At 41.7% G+C, this 12,659-nt stretch overlaps 1 protein-coding gene across 4 annotated transcripts in view; it reads right to left on the reverse strand.

Moving 5' to 3' along the window:
* Positions 1-11,450, reverse strand: part of CNKSR2 (connector enhancer of kinase suppressor of Ras 2) — a 401,265-nt gene extending 389,815 nt beyond the window's left edge. For all 4 annotated transcript variants that reach the window (XM_075059991.1, XM_075059987.1, XM_075059986.1 and 1 more), the window contains exon 1: positions 11,306-11,450. In XM_075059991.1, the coding sequence (XP_074916092.1) occupies positions 11,306-11,369 (64 nt within the window). In that variant the 5' untranslated portion in view covers positions 11,370-11,450. The remainder of the gene's footprint in view (positions 1-11,305) is intronic.
* Between the last annotated feature and the right edge of the window lie 1,209 nt (positions 11,451-12,659).

The raw sequence follows: 12,659 nt of genomic DNA on the forward strand, positions 1-12,659 counted from the left end.
GGAAAAAGATTTTTTTTGGCACAGATAACTTCACTATATTGAAGCCGTGCTCAGATGTAGAGAGAAGGGAGCCTCAGGAGCTGGGTTCAATTCCCAGCTCCCTGGTATACAGCCCCAGGGAGCCCTGTTTCTAACTTGCCTCCTGCTAGTGTAAGTAAGTAGGACCAACAGAGGGGCCCTGCTGTAACATCTGTTGCAGCTGGGCTGCTGAGGGCAGTGGAGTTAGGATGACCAGATAGCAAGTGTGAAAATCAGGACCAGGAAGGTGGGGGTTAATAGTGCCTATATAAGAAAAGCGCCCCAAAATTATCAGGACTGTCTCTATAAAATCAGGACATCTGGTCACCCTGAGCATGGAGCGCACTTCCACAGTCGAAGTGGAAGCTCCATGGCCTTATGCCCAGTGGGGGATAACGTGTTGTGAGGCCTCTGGTCTACCTCACTTTCGTTCTCAACCCTGAAATGCCCTGACCCACATTTCCTACCCTCCCATACCACAGGGTTGGAGGATGGCTGGAGTGAAGGGAGGACAAGCCTAGCCTTCCACCCCAGGGGTTCCCCTACACCAGTGGTTCTCAAACTTTAGCAACCGAGACCTGCATTTTGGATTTCAATTTTTCGTGGACCTCCCCCGCCCCTCATTCAAGCCCTCCTGTCTCCCCACTATCCCTTCCCCAAAGGCCTGCACCTCTTCCCTCCCCACTCCAATCCATGCCCTTCCTCTTCCCCACCTCTTTGTGCCCCTGCCCCAGGCCGGTCCCTGTCCCCTATCCCCCCGCCCCCTTCCCTCCCAGCGCACTTCCTGATCCACGGAACAGCTGTTCCCTCACATGCAGGAGGTACTGGCAGGCGAGGGGGTAGAGGTTAGGAGAGGGAAGAGTGGGAGGAGGAGGATTGATCAGTAGGGCCCCCGGACCCCTGGAAGTACCCTAGGACCTGCAGGCTCTGCAAAACCCACCCAGTTGAGAAATTGCCTATCCTATATAAAGAGAATTCTACAGCTGGCTATATCTAGCTCTCTTTATGTCCTTAATGGGCCATAGAATCCAGCACTTCATGTTCTGTCTGCCTTCAACAGAACAATGCTTCTTTGAAATAAGGTGGGCCTGACCTGGCAGTGCTAAGCACCCTCAACTCATGTTTACTTCAGTGGGAGTTGAGAGAAGCTCAGCATCTCCCGAGAGTATGTCCAACTCCCTCTGCGGTATTGGGCTTTACGTAATTAACCTCTGCTTGTACCATATGGAGTATTTTCCAGTAAAACGTAAGTAATATAAAAAGCGCACCAGATACTCTGTGTTAAGCTGTATACTATACTGAAGTAGGTTATTCTATACCATGGGTTTGGTCATGTGCTGCATATTCATCTATTCCTCTATGTTAAGCTTAAACGATTAGATTGGTTCATAAAGAAATAGTAAATCTACTAAAACTTATTTCAGGACTTTAAAATTTAAAGTTTCATGCAATTGTATTGTAATGATTTTTTTTTTTTTTTTTTTTGCAAATTACAACTAAACAAATACCATTCTCAAACTCTCCTTTGAAAAGAGAGAAAAAAAAAGTGAATCTGAACTAGAACAGAAGAATGAAGAAAGCAACAGGATACTGTGAAATATCCTGAATGCAGCTTTTTGAATACTTAAAATTAATTCAACAATCTTATGATATCTTTTAAAACAAAAAACAGGCATTTTGAGACACATTCTACTGTGTTTTTCTCGTTATCCATTCAACTTTTGGCTGTGATAGTTTTCCTAAAAAAAAAAAAAAAAAAAAAGGAAGAAGAAAAAAAACCCTAAGAGGATTCAGTTTGACTAATAAGTACCATACTAGTAGAGTTCCTTGATTTGGAACTAATACATTTTAGCTCTAAAGTTAAAATTAACCTGATTAAAGCTTTAGTTGAGGTGATAATGCCAACATTAAGTAAAACAAAAATGTCTTTAAAAATGTATGCAGTGTAGCTGTAGCCATGTTGGTCCCAGGATATCAGAAAGACGAGGTAAATGAGGGAATATCTTTTATTAGACAACTTTTGTTGGTGAGAGAGACAAGCTTTCGTGCTTTTTTCTTCAGGTCTGTGAAATGTACTCTGTGTCACTGCTAAATACAAGATGGAACAGAGTGCACAGCATAAGCAGTTAACACATGTTGCAAGGGACAGAAGTTGGTCCAGTAAAAGATATTACCTCACCTACCTGGTCTCTTTAAAAAAATAAAATACATACATAGTCAAAGTTTGAAGAACCAGCTGCAGACATCTCTTCTTGTGATACATTTTACTTTCCTCCTGGCTACATACAATCAGATGCATGTCTGAAAATGAGAAACTCTCTCACAAAAACACAGTCTCGCTTGCTTCCTTGGAAATCAGTAACAAAAACACCCATGGATTCAATGGGAGCAGAACTGCACTCAGTAAAATGTCCATTGCTGAGACATACAGACTAGCATCCACAATGCCAACTGGATGTCACTGATGATCGGTGGTTCTTAGAAGCAGATACAAAGTTTGGAGCACTCAACATTTGGGAATTTACACAGTGAACATGTACAATTCATTATTAGTGAACTAATATTAGAAAGCATACTGCCAAACTTCCTATAAAATAGACATTTCTAAACTCTAACATGAAAAACTGATATGGTTCACATTATTTCTACATTTTGCAAGATTGCCGCCATCAAATAGTAAGCCTGTCAAGAATGCTCAATGCTCATTTGTAAATTGTTTGGCTTAAGTGACATGCTGTACTGTGTAACAAAACCCCAAATAACTAGAGATCAGAACCTAGCACTGCTATGAACACAGCATATAACCGTTGTGGAAATCACTTGAGAAAACATATTGAGAGGCTATGTTTAAACCAACAGATGTTTTAGAAACAGAACAATATGTTCAAACAAAATAAAGGTGTAACAGACAATATTAAAAGGCCACTGCAATTAGCACATTTACTTTCATGTTGAACAAAATTGCCTCATCCATTAAGACTATCTACCTAGAAGATTAACAAGTTACCTAATGTATGTTCTTTATGTTTATGTTTAATACATGTTTTTTATTAATTATTTGCAAAGTGGCTGATTGCCACAGCAAAGACAATGTTACCCAACCAAGGGACTTTTAAGCATTGCCACATATATTAATTTCATCTCAAGTTTTGGTTTCGGATCGTTAACCATGGCACTTAAAGCATCTCAGCCTCTGACAAATAGATCTGAATAGATAACCATAACTGATTTAAGTGACAGCTATCAATGTTATTAAAATTCATAATGTCACAAGGATGAGCAAAAATATTGGAGATGCTCACAGAAATAAAAGACGAAGTAAAATATGTAACTTTCAGTGACAATCCTTCACTGCAGTTTTAAAAATGGAATCCTTTTAAACTGAAATTTGATACAGTAAATTAAACTAAAAAAAGATTAGCCTTTTCACTATACTGTAGGAAACAACTCAATTGTTATTCTGAAATTTGCATTAATAAAATTTTCAGAATGGTATCAAAGTTCTAAGAAAGAAAAACATTCAATGATTCCTCATAATAAAAAGTCTGAAGTACTGCCCTATTTCACTGTTTTTCAGCAACAGCTTTCCTTGTTATGCTTTAAAGTCTAAAGCCATCACTTCAAAAATGAATGGAGTGTTGTATGCATCCTCTGATCTGGCAGAATTTCAATTTGTTATTCTGAAAGAAACTTTATGTTTTAATGCTAACACCAGGTAAAAGTCTGACCTGTTCCACACAGGACAATTAGCAACGACCGTTTTTCACTGTTGCGCAATGCTTGGACTACTACACAATCTCACCGATGAATACAAGATTGCAGATCATGTGTATGTTTCATACCTTTTACATAGGCAGCTTTATTTCCAAAAGACAAAAACAGGGAGATTACAATTATTTCTGGTGAACACGTTTTGCAAGTGGGTTATGTATAATCTATTATAATATGAAAAGCAAGGCTGACAACAGTAGACCCTAATGTAAACATTTGTTCATATAAAAAAGGCATTACATACAAAAGCTCAAAACTTTTTAAACCAAAGACAAAAAGCAAATTTTAACCTAATAAATCATTGGAGGACATTTGGAAGGAAGTAATATTGAAAGACTTGTCTATGGGCCAGACTGGTGTGTGTGTGTCTCTCCCTCCCTCTCCAATCCCCAACATAGAAGAAGCAAAGGTGAAAACTTTGTGACTTCCTCCCCAGGGAAAACCACAGCTGCAGGGGCAGGACATGAAAATGGTGCCATACTGGTGGGTGAGTGAGAAGGTGAGGGGACACAGATATTACCAGCATTATAGCAGATAGTTTGATTAAATTATAGTTTTACTGTGTTTTGATTTACTAATGTATTGCATGTCAGAGGAACTTTATTCAGGGAAAGCCAAGTCCAAAAATGAGTTTTGCAAGAAGTTGTGAAAGTGGCCATATCTGTGGTCATTCTTAGTGCTTATAAGAATGAATTCCATATTCTATGTTCAGCTCCATTGAAAGATCTCTCTCTTTCACTCATGAGCCTCTCTATTATTGCTTGATAGTTTCATTGTTCCAGTAGAAAGTAGCTGTTATTGCAGGTAATGGGCACAGAGCGATAAGTGATTTTTCTCAGGCACCTAGGCCAGTTCCATGGAGACATTTGAATATCAGGACAGAGACTTTTAACGGAGCTGACGCCACATTTAGTGGAAAGCTAGTGCAGAGAAAACTTGAGTAGTATCTTTACAGCGAATGCTGTTGCTAAGCAGACAGTGGCTGCATTTTTGCCAGTCAGAGTATTTTCAGAATGTGGGGCTTCATTCCTAGATGTAACCAGTTGCAATGATCAAGCCTGGAGGTCACACCTGGAGGTCACAAATGTGTGTTTCAGCATAGGCATATCAACGTTCACTAGGATGGGACATATTTTTTGACACTACGGCTATATGGACATCCAAATATAAGGAAGATTCTAAAAGACCCCTAAAGCTAAAGAAATCCTAAAGATGCAGACCATTCTTAAAAGAGTATCAGTCTTCTCAAAGTTCAAATTTAGCGATTTTTTTTCCTCAGGGTGCCAAGTATCGAGAAAGCTGGGAGATATGAGGTAAAGAGCTATGTCTCTGTACTGTTGGCACTTCACTCCCTGCTGTCTAAACAACCTTCCCAAAGGCCTTTGGACAGATTTTGAATAAAGAGATGAAGGATTAAACCTGTGGAACTCTGCAGGGGAGGGCTCTAGAACTTTTCGGCAGAAAAGATGCCCATAGCACCGCTCTGTTTTGGTCTGAAAGGAAAGACCAGAGCCATTTCAGGGAATTTCCATACAGCCCTGCAATTTCTTGTGCCAGGAGTGCTGGGTGATTCTTAAGCATGAAACATATATCACTGAAGTAAACCAGCCACCCCAGGGGTGGAAGCCATCTGTCAATTGAAGCAGGAGGGAAGGGTGATGACACAAGAACAAACCCATGCTCTTATGAAAGGGGCTATGGAATTTCTCTTTATGCAGGATAGAAAGGGACTCAGTTTTGATGTCTCATCTGAAATATACATTCAGTAACCTACACAGTACTCTACCTACCTTGAAAAAAATAATTTTCTGAGGAAATTATCAGTGTTTAATACTAAACACAGTAAAATTAAGAATCTTAATTACTTTCTGCTTTTATTTTGTTAGCATTCCATGCTATTTGTCCCCGCACATGCACTGCTTTAAAAAATATATTATGGATGGGAAAAAATATAGCATTAAAAGCCATGAGAAAAACTCAACACATCAGATTTCAGTTTCTGTTTACTACAAACAAAGCTACATGGTAATATTAATCTGCTGTGTTCTCTTTTGATATTGAGCTAGCTCATCTGGTAAAATATCACAGGGTACAGTTAACAAAGATATAAGCTTCATTAGATGGTTTAATTTAGCTTTTCAAAACTGATTAACTTTTCCTCCAGCATGGCATCCTTTTTGGGGTACAGGAGCTGGGAGCATTAGATTAAAATTAACTAGCACTTTTTGAAAACTAATGAGTCACCATATCAACCACAGTAAATCAAGCTATTGTCAGCAAACTACAGTTATTATAAATATTCTTACAAGGGATGTAGTTAATAAAAACAGAAGACCCCCAAAGCGCATCTTGGTGTTTGAAGAGTAATCATAAATCTTGTCCTCAGCATTTCCCCAATGCTTCAAAAATCTGAAGTGTATCTGACAGCCCAACTTCTCGAAGATGTGCATACCATGACTCCCACTAAGAATTATCCATGGAATATGTGAATGTCTCACAATTCCTCAGTGAAATCCACATATGTCCTCATAGGAAAAGGCAGAGGAGTTGATTGACATCAACTTAGTTCAGTGATCCATGAAGGGCCTTTAAGAATAGTCATTAAACATGTGAAAAGGCAAAAAAAAAAAAAAAAAAAAGTAGTTTTAAGACATTAAAATATTCCTTTCTTCCAACCTCACCATAAAAAATAACATACTGTATGTCGGAGATAGAGAAAAAGCTAATCCTGCTGCTGATCTGACAGCTCTGTGTCAGTTCAGTTATTGTACATGGGTTAATTTTAAAGTTTGCAAAATATCTATGCTGACACAAGCTGATGCATTTTGTCTTTTTTTAATTGTGAGTTGTGACTAGCATATATGGATTCTTCCACTTTTATAGATTCTCACTGGCCATTTGAATGTTGACCAACTAAGCGCTAAGCCAATTCCATAACCACTATGTCCATTTCATTACTGGAATCCAGAGATCTTTTGAAAACTATTGGGCCACATTGTGTCTACTGGACTTATCAGAAGTTTAAAATCTTGCTTTAAGAGATTTTTATCCAATGAAATATCCATGGACTGCATTCCTATTCCTTGCACATCTAGATCTCCTCCTGAAGTCTAAATATAATACGTACTGCTTCTGAGCTTATAATGTTTTACTTACATTAGTTTATCTCCATTTTTAATATAGAGCTCAATCCTTTAGTCCTTACTCTAGCAAAATGCCTTTCTTTTGCCTGAAAAAATAATTCCAAGCTGGACCATTTATTGAGAGTGTTCAATTTATACCAGTAAGATTCTCTTCACATAAATACCCAAAGCAATCATCTGAAGTGTTGCATTCCCCCCATACACACACATCTTCCAGATCATAGTAATCAGTAGGATTTATTTTTCTTTTTTTAAAAAGTTTTTGCGCTTTGAACACTGAAAGCTGATCTAAAGAACATTTTTTAGACAAACTGTTGTACACTCTTGAGAGATCTACCCTTAGCATACCCATTCTATAATGGAACATCTATGTAAAGCAAGCTGCGATAACCGAGTTCAGTGTTTCCAGTTTAACAAAATAACCCAATTTCTAAAAAAACATTCAAACAGCACTTGATTTCTTATAACGAAGATTCAGTGCAATGGATGCAAACCAAGACTGATCTCCATTATTATGAAAATCCTTAATGTATTTTCCACAGCATCCCACTGAAGTTCTAATGAAATAAGACAGATGTACTAATTACACATTTTATTTCTTTATCTTTTTATAGACACAAATTAGTATCTATTAAGCAGATGAATATGCTATTTACTTGAGACATTTTGGGTAATTCTGTTAGAAAAATGTTTAGAAGCACCAGGAAAACAAAAAGTGATTGAAGTGGATATCAAATGTCACCATCAGATAATTTGTAAGAAAATTGCAATACTTTAGAACAATAATGATGGGGGTGAAGTCATTGTGACCATCTCCACTTAACCTTTTCCATTACAGTATTTTCAATTGTTTGTATGTCATTATGCACCAAGTACAGTACACCACCCCACTATTTATGTTGCTAATTTCTAAACCAATGAGTTATAAAACTATGCAATTTATCTACATTTTTTGTTCAGAGAGTTCTAGTCAAATGTTGATGCTTCTTTTATAATGAGATGCAATGAACACGAGCTTTCACCTTGGGTGCCAAGTACAAAAAGAAAGAAAGGGAAGGTCAGAAGTATGTCTGTTCACTGAGGACGAGGTTATTTGCATAACTTGGCAATATCACCACCCCTTCAATCTCCACTCTTGCATGCACTAGAAAACTCTACAATTGTTTCTTACATTCCTTTAGAGGCAATTCTATCTTTCTTAAGGAAATTATTTCACTGCCACCTCCTTGAGTAATTTGAATTTTCATTTTACTCCTACAAAGATTAAGAACAATTTAACATCACTTTAAAACTTTTAAGTATGTCATCAGTATTACTTGTTCTGCTCTGCTACTGCAGTTTCATTGCTAAGGCCTTGTCTACACAAAAGGGGAAAGTCAATCTAAGCTAAGTTACCTGGCCTTTATTAGACCCGCTAAATCGACCACCGCAGCATCAATCCTCTGGTAAATGTAGACAAGATCAACTAAAGCCAAACTAAATTTTGAGTTTAGATACACTTAAAATCAAGTTTTGCAACATAAAATTCAAGCATAATTTGTGTCAACCATGTTTCTTTTATAAGTTTGCATGTATTGTTTTTTTCAGACAGATGCTACAATGATCTCTAGACATAGGTTTCAGGCTACAAATATTTAATGATATAATTTTAATACTATCTTATTAGAGTAATCATAAACAAGCTGGCATTATTTTAATGACTGATTTTACATAGGTGCAGTATTTTCAGCAAAAATAGATAATGGCTACATCTTGCCAACACATTTTTCTTAAAAAAAAAAAATTAAAAAAATATGTTATTACATTTCTAGGGCAGGATTGGAAAATATGGTATTGCTACAAATAGGTTAAGACCCACTCTTCCCAAATCTACTAAGCCAAGAAGGGAGAGACTATAGCTTGTTTAAAAATCAATAGTGGAGGAAGTTTACATTTGTCCATCCTATTCTAAGCCATCAATTGAGAAAGCTCCCAAATATTCTGTAGTCTTTTACTTTTATTGGACTTGAATATTTAAATTAATACTTCTCATGAATTATTTTACAGTTACAAGGTACATACTATCAATATTGACAACTTTCAGCCTGTTTCAATAGCTTTGTAAAATTTGGTTACTCTGTCATTTCTTAGATGATGAATGACTATGTTATGCATGTTTTTTTTTGTCTGTTTTTAAGTTCTGTGGATGGAGAGGACTTCAGCAACACTCAGATTTCTTGCTGCTGCAGAACATTATAACTCTATTTATGGCTATAAATGCCAGGGTGGAATAACTGAAAACATATGCTATGTGCCTCAAATTTTAAGGATGATGACACTCACATTAGTAGGGCACAACATGTTATGAAGAACTCCCACAATGTAGCAGTTGTTCAAAAGTCATATTCAGTTGTGCTGTCTTTATTAAAGGATATATAATACTAGATGTGATTTATTCAAATCACAGCTGCAGCCTAGATTAGAGATACTAAAAATTCTGTTTTTTTAAATTAGAGTTTTAAAACTGTATCTGTATATAAAATAATATGAAAACATGTCAAAGCTCAATTCCTATCTGGAGAAGATTTGTGTTTAAGGGCTTGAGCTGTAGGATGAATAAATACAGTTCAATAAAGAGTGCCAGGTCAATGTAAATAATGCATCTTAGATCATGACCAGAAAGCTTTAAAACTTTTACTAGCATGTAGGGTTTAGATAGGCATTGTTTTATACAGTGAAATACATTTTATAACAAGATATTGATTTCCAATGCTTCATTCAAGGGGGGAGGCTTCTTATGGTGCTCACAAGAGATTAAACCCCTGACTAAAAATGGACTGATTACATCTCTCTCATATGGTAGATCTTGCTTAAAGTTTTAACCCTCTGAAGACAAAATATGATTAAAGCATGCATTTAAATCAGTCATCTCTATAAACTAACATCAGACATTATGTTAAACTTTTATTATATGAGTCATTTCATTTTCCATCTGTCAAGAATAGCCTGAGCTCAAATATGTAATGTGTTTTTTTTTTAATTGGACCAGCTCAGCTATTTAAAAAAAAATCCATTTTCATGCTCAAGTACTGGGAGTTAATTTTGAAAACAATCCACCCGGCTTCCTCCTGAACATAGGTACTGAATCTTAAAGCATGTGAATTATAGTGTATGAAATACATCATCGGTTGGGGCGGGGGGTGTTAAACCACTCTCCTTCCATTCCCATACAGCAATCATTGAGCAGGCAAATACTATGCGCGTTACGAAAGTAGTGGATTGAGGCGTCAGGCAGTGTTACAACGTATGTAACAGCTTTATAACGAGGAAAGAAGGGTGCAAATGACATACAGTCTCAATAAAAAAGGGGAAAGCGCCTTAAAAGACTGTAAGGATCTAGCATTCCCACTGATGTAAGTGGATGAAATTTTGCGGGGAGAGAGCTAAGGGAATTGTTGCGCTCCCCGGCTGTACAGCCACCATATACCGGCCGCCCATAAGCAAATACTCCACAGGCAGCCAGGGTTAGAGGCGCCTGGTCACTCTGGCTGTACAGGGAGCCAGCAATGCCAAACGCGCAAAGCCGCTTACCCCACAGCGGAAATCAGCATGCTACCGAGAACCAGCCCCCCAGACCGGAGTGAGGACCAGGGGCAGCTCTGGCTTCAAATCCCGCGCTCAGACGGGCTGGGCCAGCCAGCAAGAGTTTGGGAGGGTAACGCAGCCATGAACCACCGCTCCCCTCCAGAGCGCAGGGGTGGGAAGGGAAGGGCAGGTCCCGCGGGGCCAGGAAAATCCCCTGGCCGCTCCAGAAGTGACAGGAAGAAGCTGGGCGGGGAAGGAGGCGGCTGGCGGTGGCGGATCAAATACCTGCCTGATGACAGGGGACGATGATGATGAGACGGAGATTAGAACATGATTCCTGGAGACCAGGCTCTCTCCCAGCAGCGCCCCATCGGACTCGGCCCCGCCGAGAGGCGGCCGAGTGCGGGGACTCCGGGGCAGCAGCAGGGTCAGAGGGACCACTCGGTGCCTCTCCACCCCCAGCCGGCATCTGCCCATGGAGAGCGGCAGCACCTGCCGGCCGAGGGGCAGTGGCAGGGAAGGACGCTAAGAAATGTCCATCCCGGTTCAGCTCAAGTCTCACGTGTAACAGACTGAGCGGGACGCGGATCTTGCCCCCTCGGGCTGCGGACCCGGGGGCAGGTTATTTCTCAGCCATCGCACCGCACGCCACCAGTTCGCTGGGGGGGGGGGAGCATAAGACACACGTGCGTGACACCCAGATTGCACGAGCTCGGACACACAAATGCAGGGAAGGCTGCCGAGCCCCCAGCAAGAGGGGAGACGCCAGAGGCTCCGGGGACACCACACAGCCTGGCCACGCTAGTTACCTTTCATCCAGTCCACCACTTGACTCGGAGACCATTTACTCACGGGTTCCATGATGAGAGCCATCGGGGACTCGGCCGCCCCTTTGGCGGGCGGAGAAGCGCGGACCCACTCCCCTTGTCCTCCCGGGCAGCCGAGGAGCCGGCGTTGGGGGGATGGGGCGAAGGGTCGAGGCTGCTTTTTGCTGTAGTAGGTTTTCCAATCGCCCCGTACCCGGAAAGCCTCTCGCAGCCCAGCCTCAGCGCCCGAGCCTGCCAGCGGAGGGGACGCCGCCAAAGCCCCGCGCGCCTCTCCCGCTGGCTGCCTCTGCTTCTGCGTCTCTCTCGGGGTTTCAATTCATGTTGCTGGCTCGGCGGGGAGGGGGAGGCGGCTGCTGCACGCTCCGTCGCCTCGGGCCTCCCGCCCCCGCTGCTCCCGAGCGATCCCGGCACTGCTCCGAGGCCAGAGGGCGTGAGCTGCTGGGCGGCTAATCAGGCGGCCGCGGGGCTGGGGCTCAGCCTCTGTCTCCCCTGCCTCCAGGGCAGCTCCACGCTTGTCTCTTTCTCCAGCACGGCCGGGAGCCTGGCGGAAATGACGAGCTGCAAATAGCTGAAGGAAAAGGCGAAGCCGCCCGGCTCCGCACTGGAGAGATGCTGCTTCGCGGGGCGGCAGCAGCAGCAGTAGCCGTAGGCGCCGGGCCCGGGGGAAGGCGGAATCTCACGCTCGTGGGGCGAGCTGCACCCGCGCAGCCCCAGTCCCCGGCCCAGCGCGCGCGCACTCCCCGCCCAGCCAGGCACAGGCGCTGGGGGCGAAGGGGCGGCAGAGGTGGGAGCTGGAGCGCTCCCGAGCGAAAGGCGCCAGAGGCGGCCGCGCAGGGCACCTGTTTCCACTAGTCCAACTTCTGGGCGCGAGGCGCCGGCTTTGCTCCAGCGTCTGGTTAGTTGAAAGGTAAACCCCCGTCTTTCGGGAGGGAGGGGGGAGGAGCAGGAGCTGCTGGTGGTGGTGATGCATCAGGAGGAGGTGGAGGAAGAAATCAAGCCGGGAGGCATCGTGTTCGTTTTGAAAGCGTTTGTGAGTGGGCTCCGGGAGGTAATTGCTGAGAAAAGCCCTGCTGGAAAATGGCTGTGATTTTTAATCTATTCAGATACCTAAAATCCAGATGATTGGACTAGCAGAATGAACGAGACGTCAAGTGGATGGTGGTTTTGCTTCTTCATGCATATTCAACACGTAATTCACCTGCTACGCTTATACAAGGATGGATGATTTAACTTCAGATAGTTCTGATTTATTAAAACTCAGCCCAGTTCTGCAGACCTTACTTCAGCTGAGTAATGCTCATTTCTGCCACTGTTCCACTGGTTTTAATGAGATTAC

Source organism: Chelonoidis abingdonii, chromosome 1, assembly GCF_003597395.2.
Source record: "Chelonoidis abingdonii isolate Lonesome George chromosome 1, CheloAbing_2.0, whole genome shotgun sequence".
In the NCBI taxonomy this organism is placed as follows: Eukaryota; Metazoa; Chordata; order Testudines; family Testudinidae; genus Chelonoidis; species Chelonoidis abingdonii.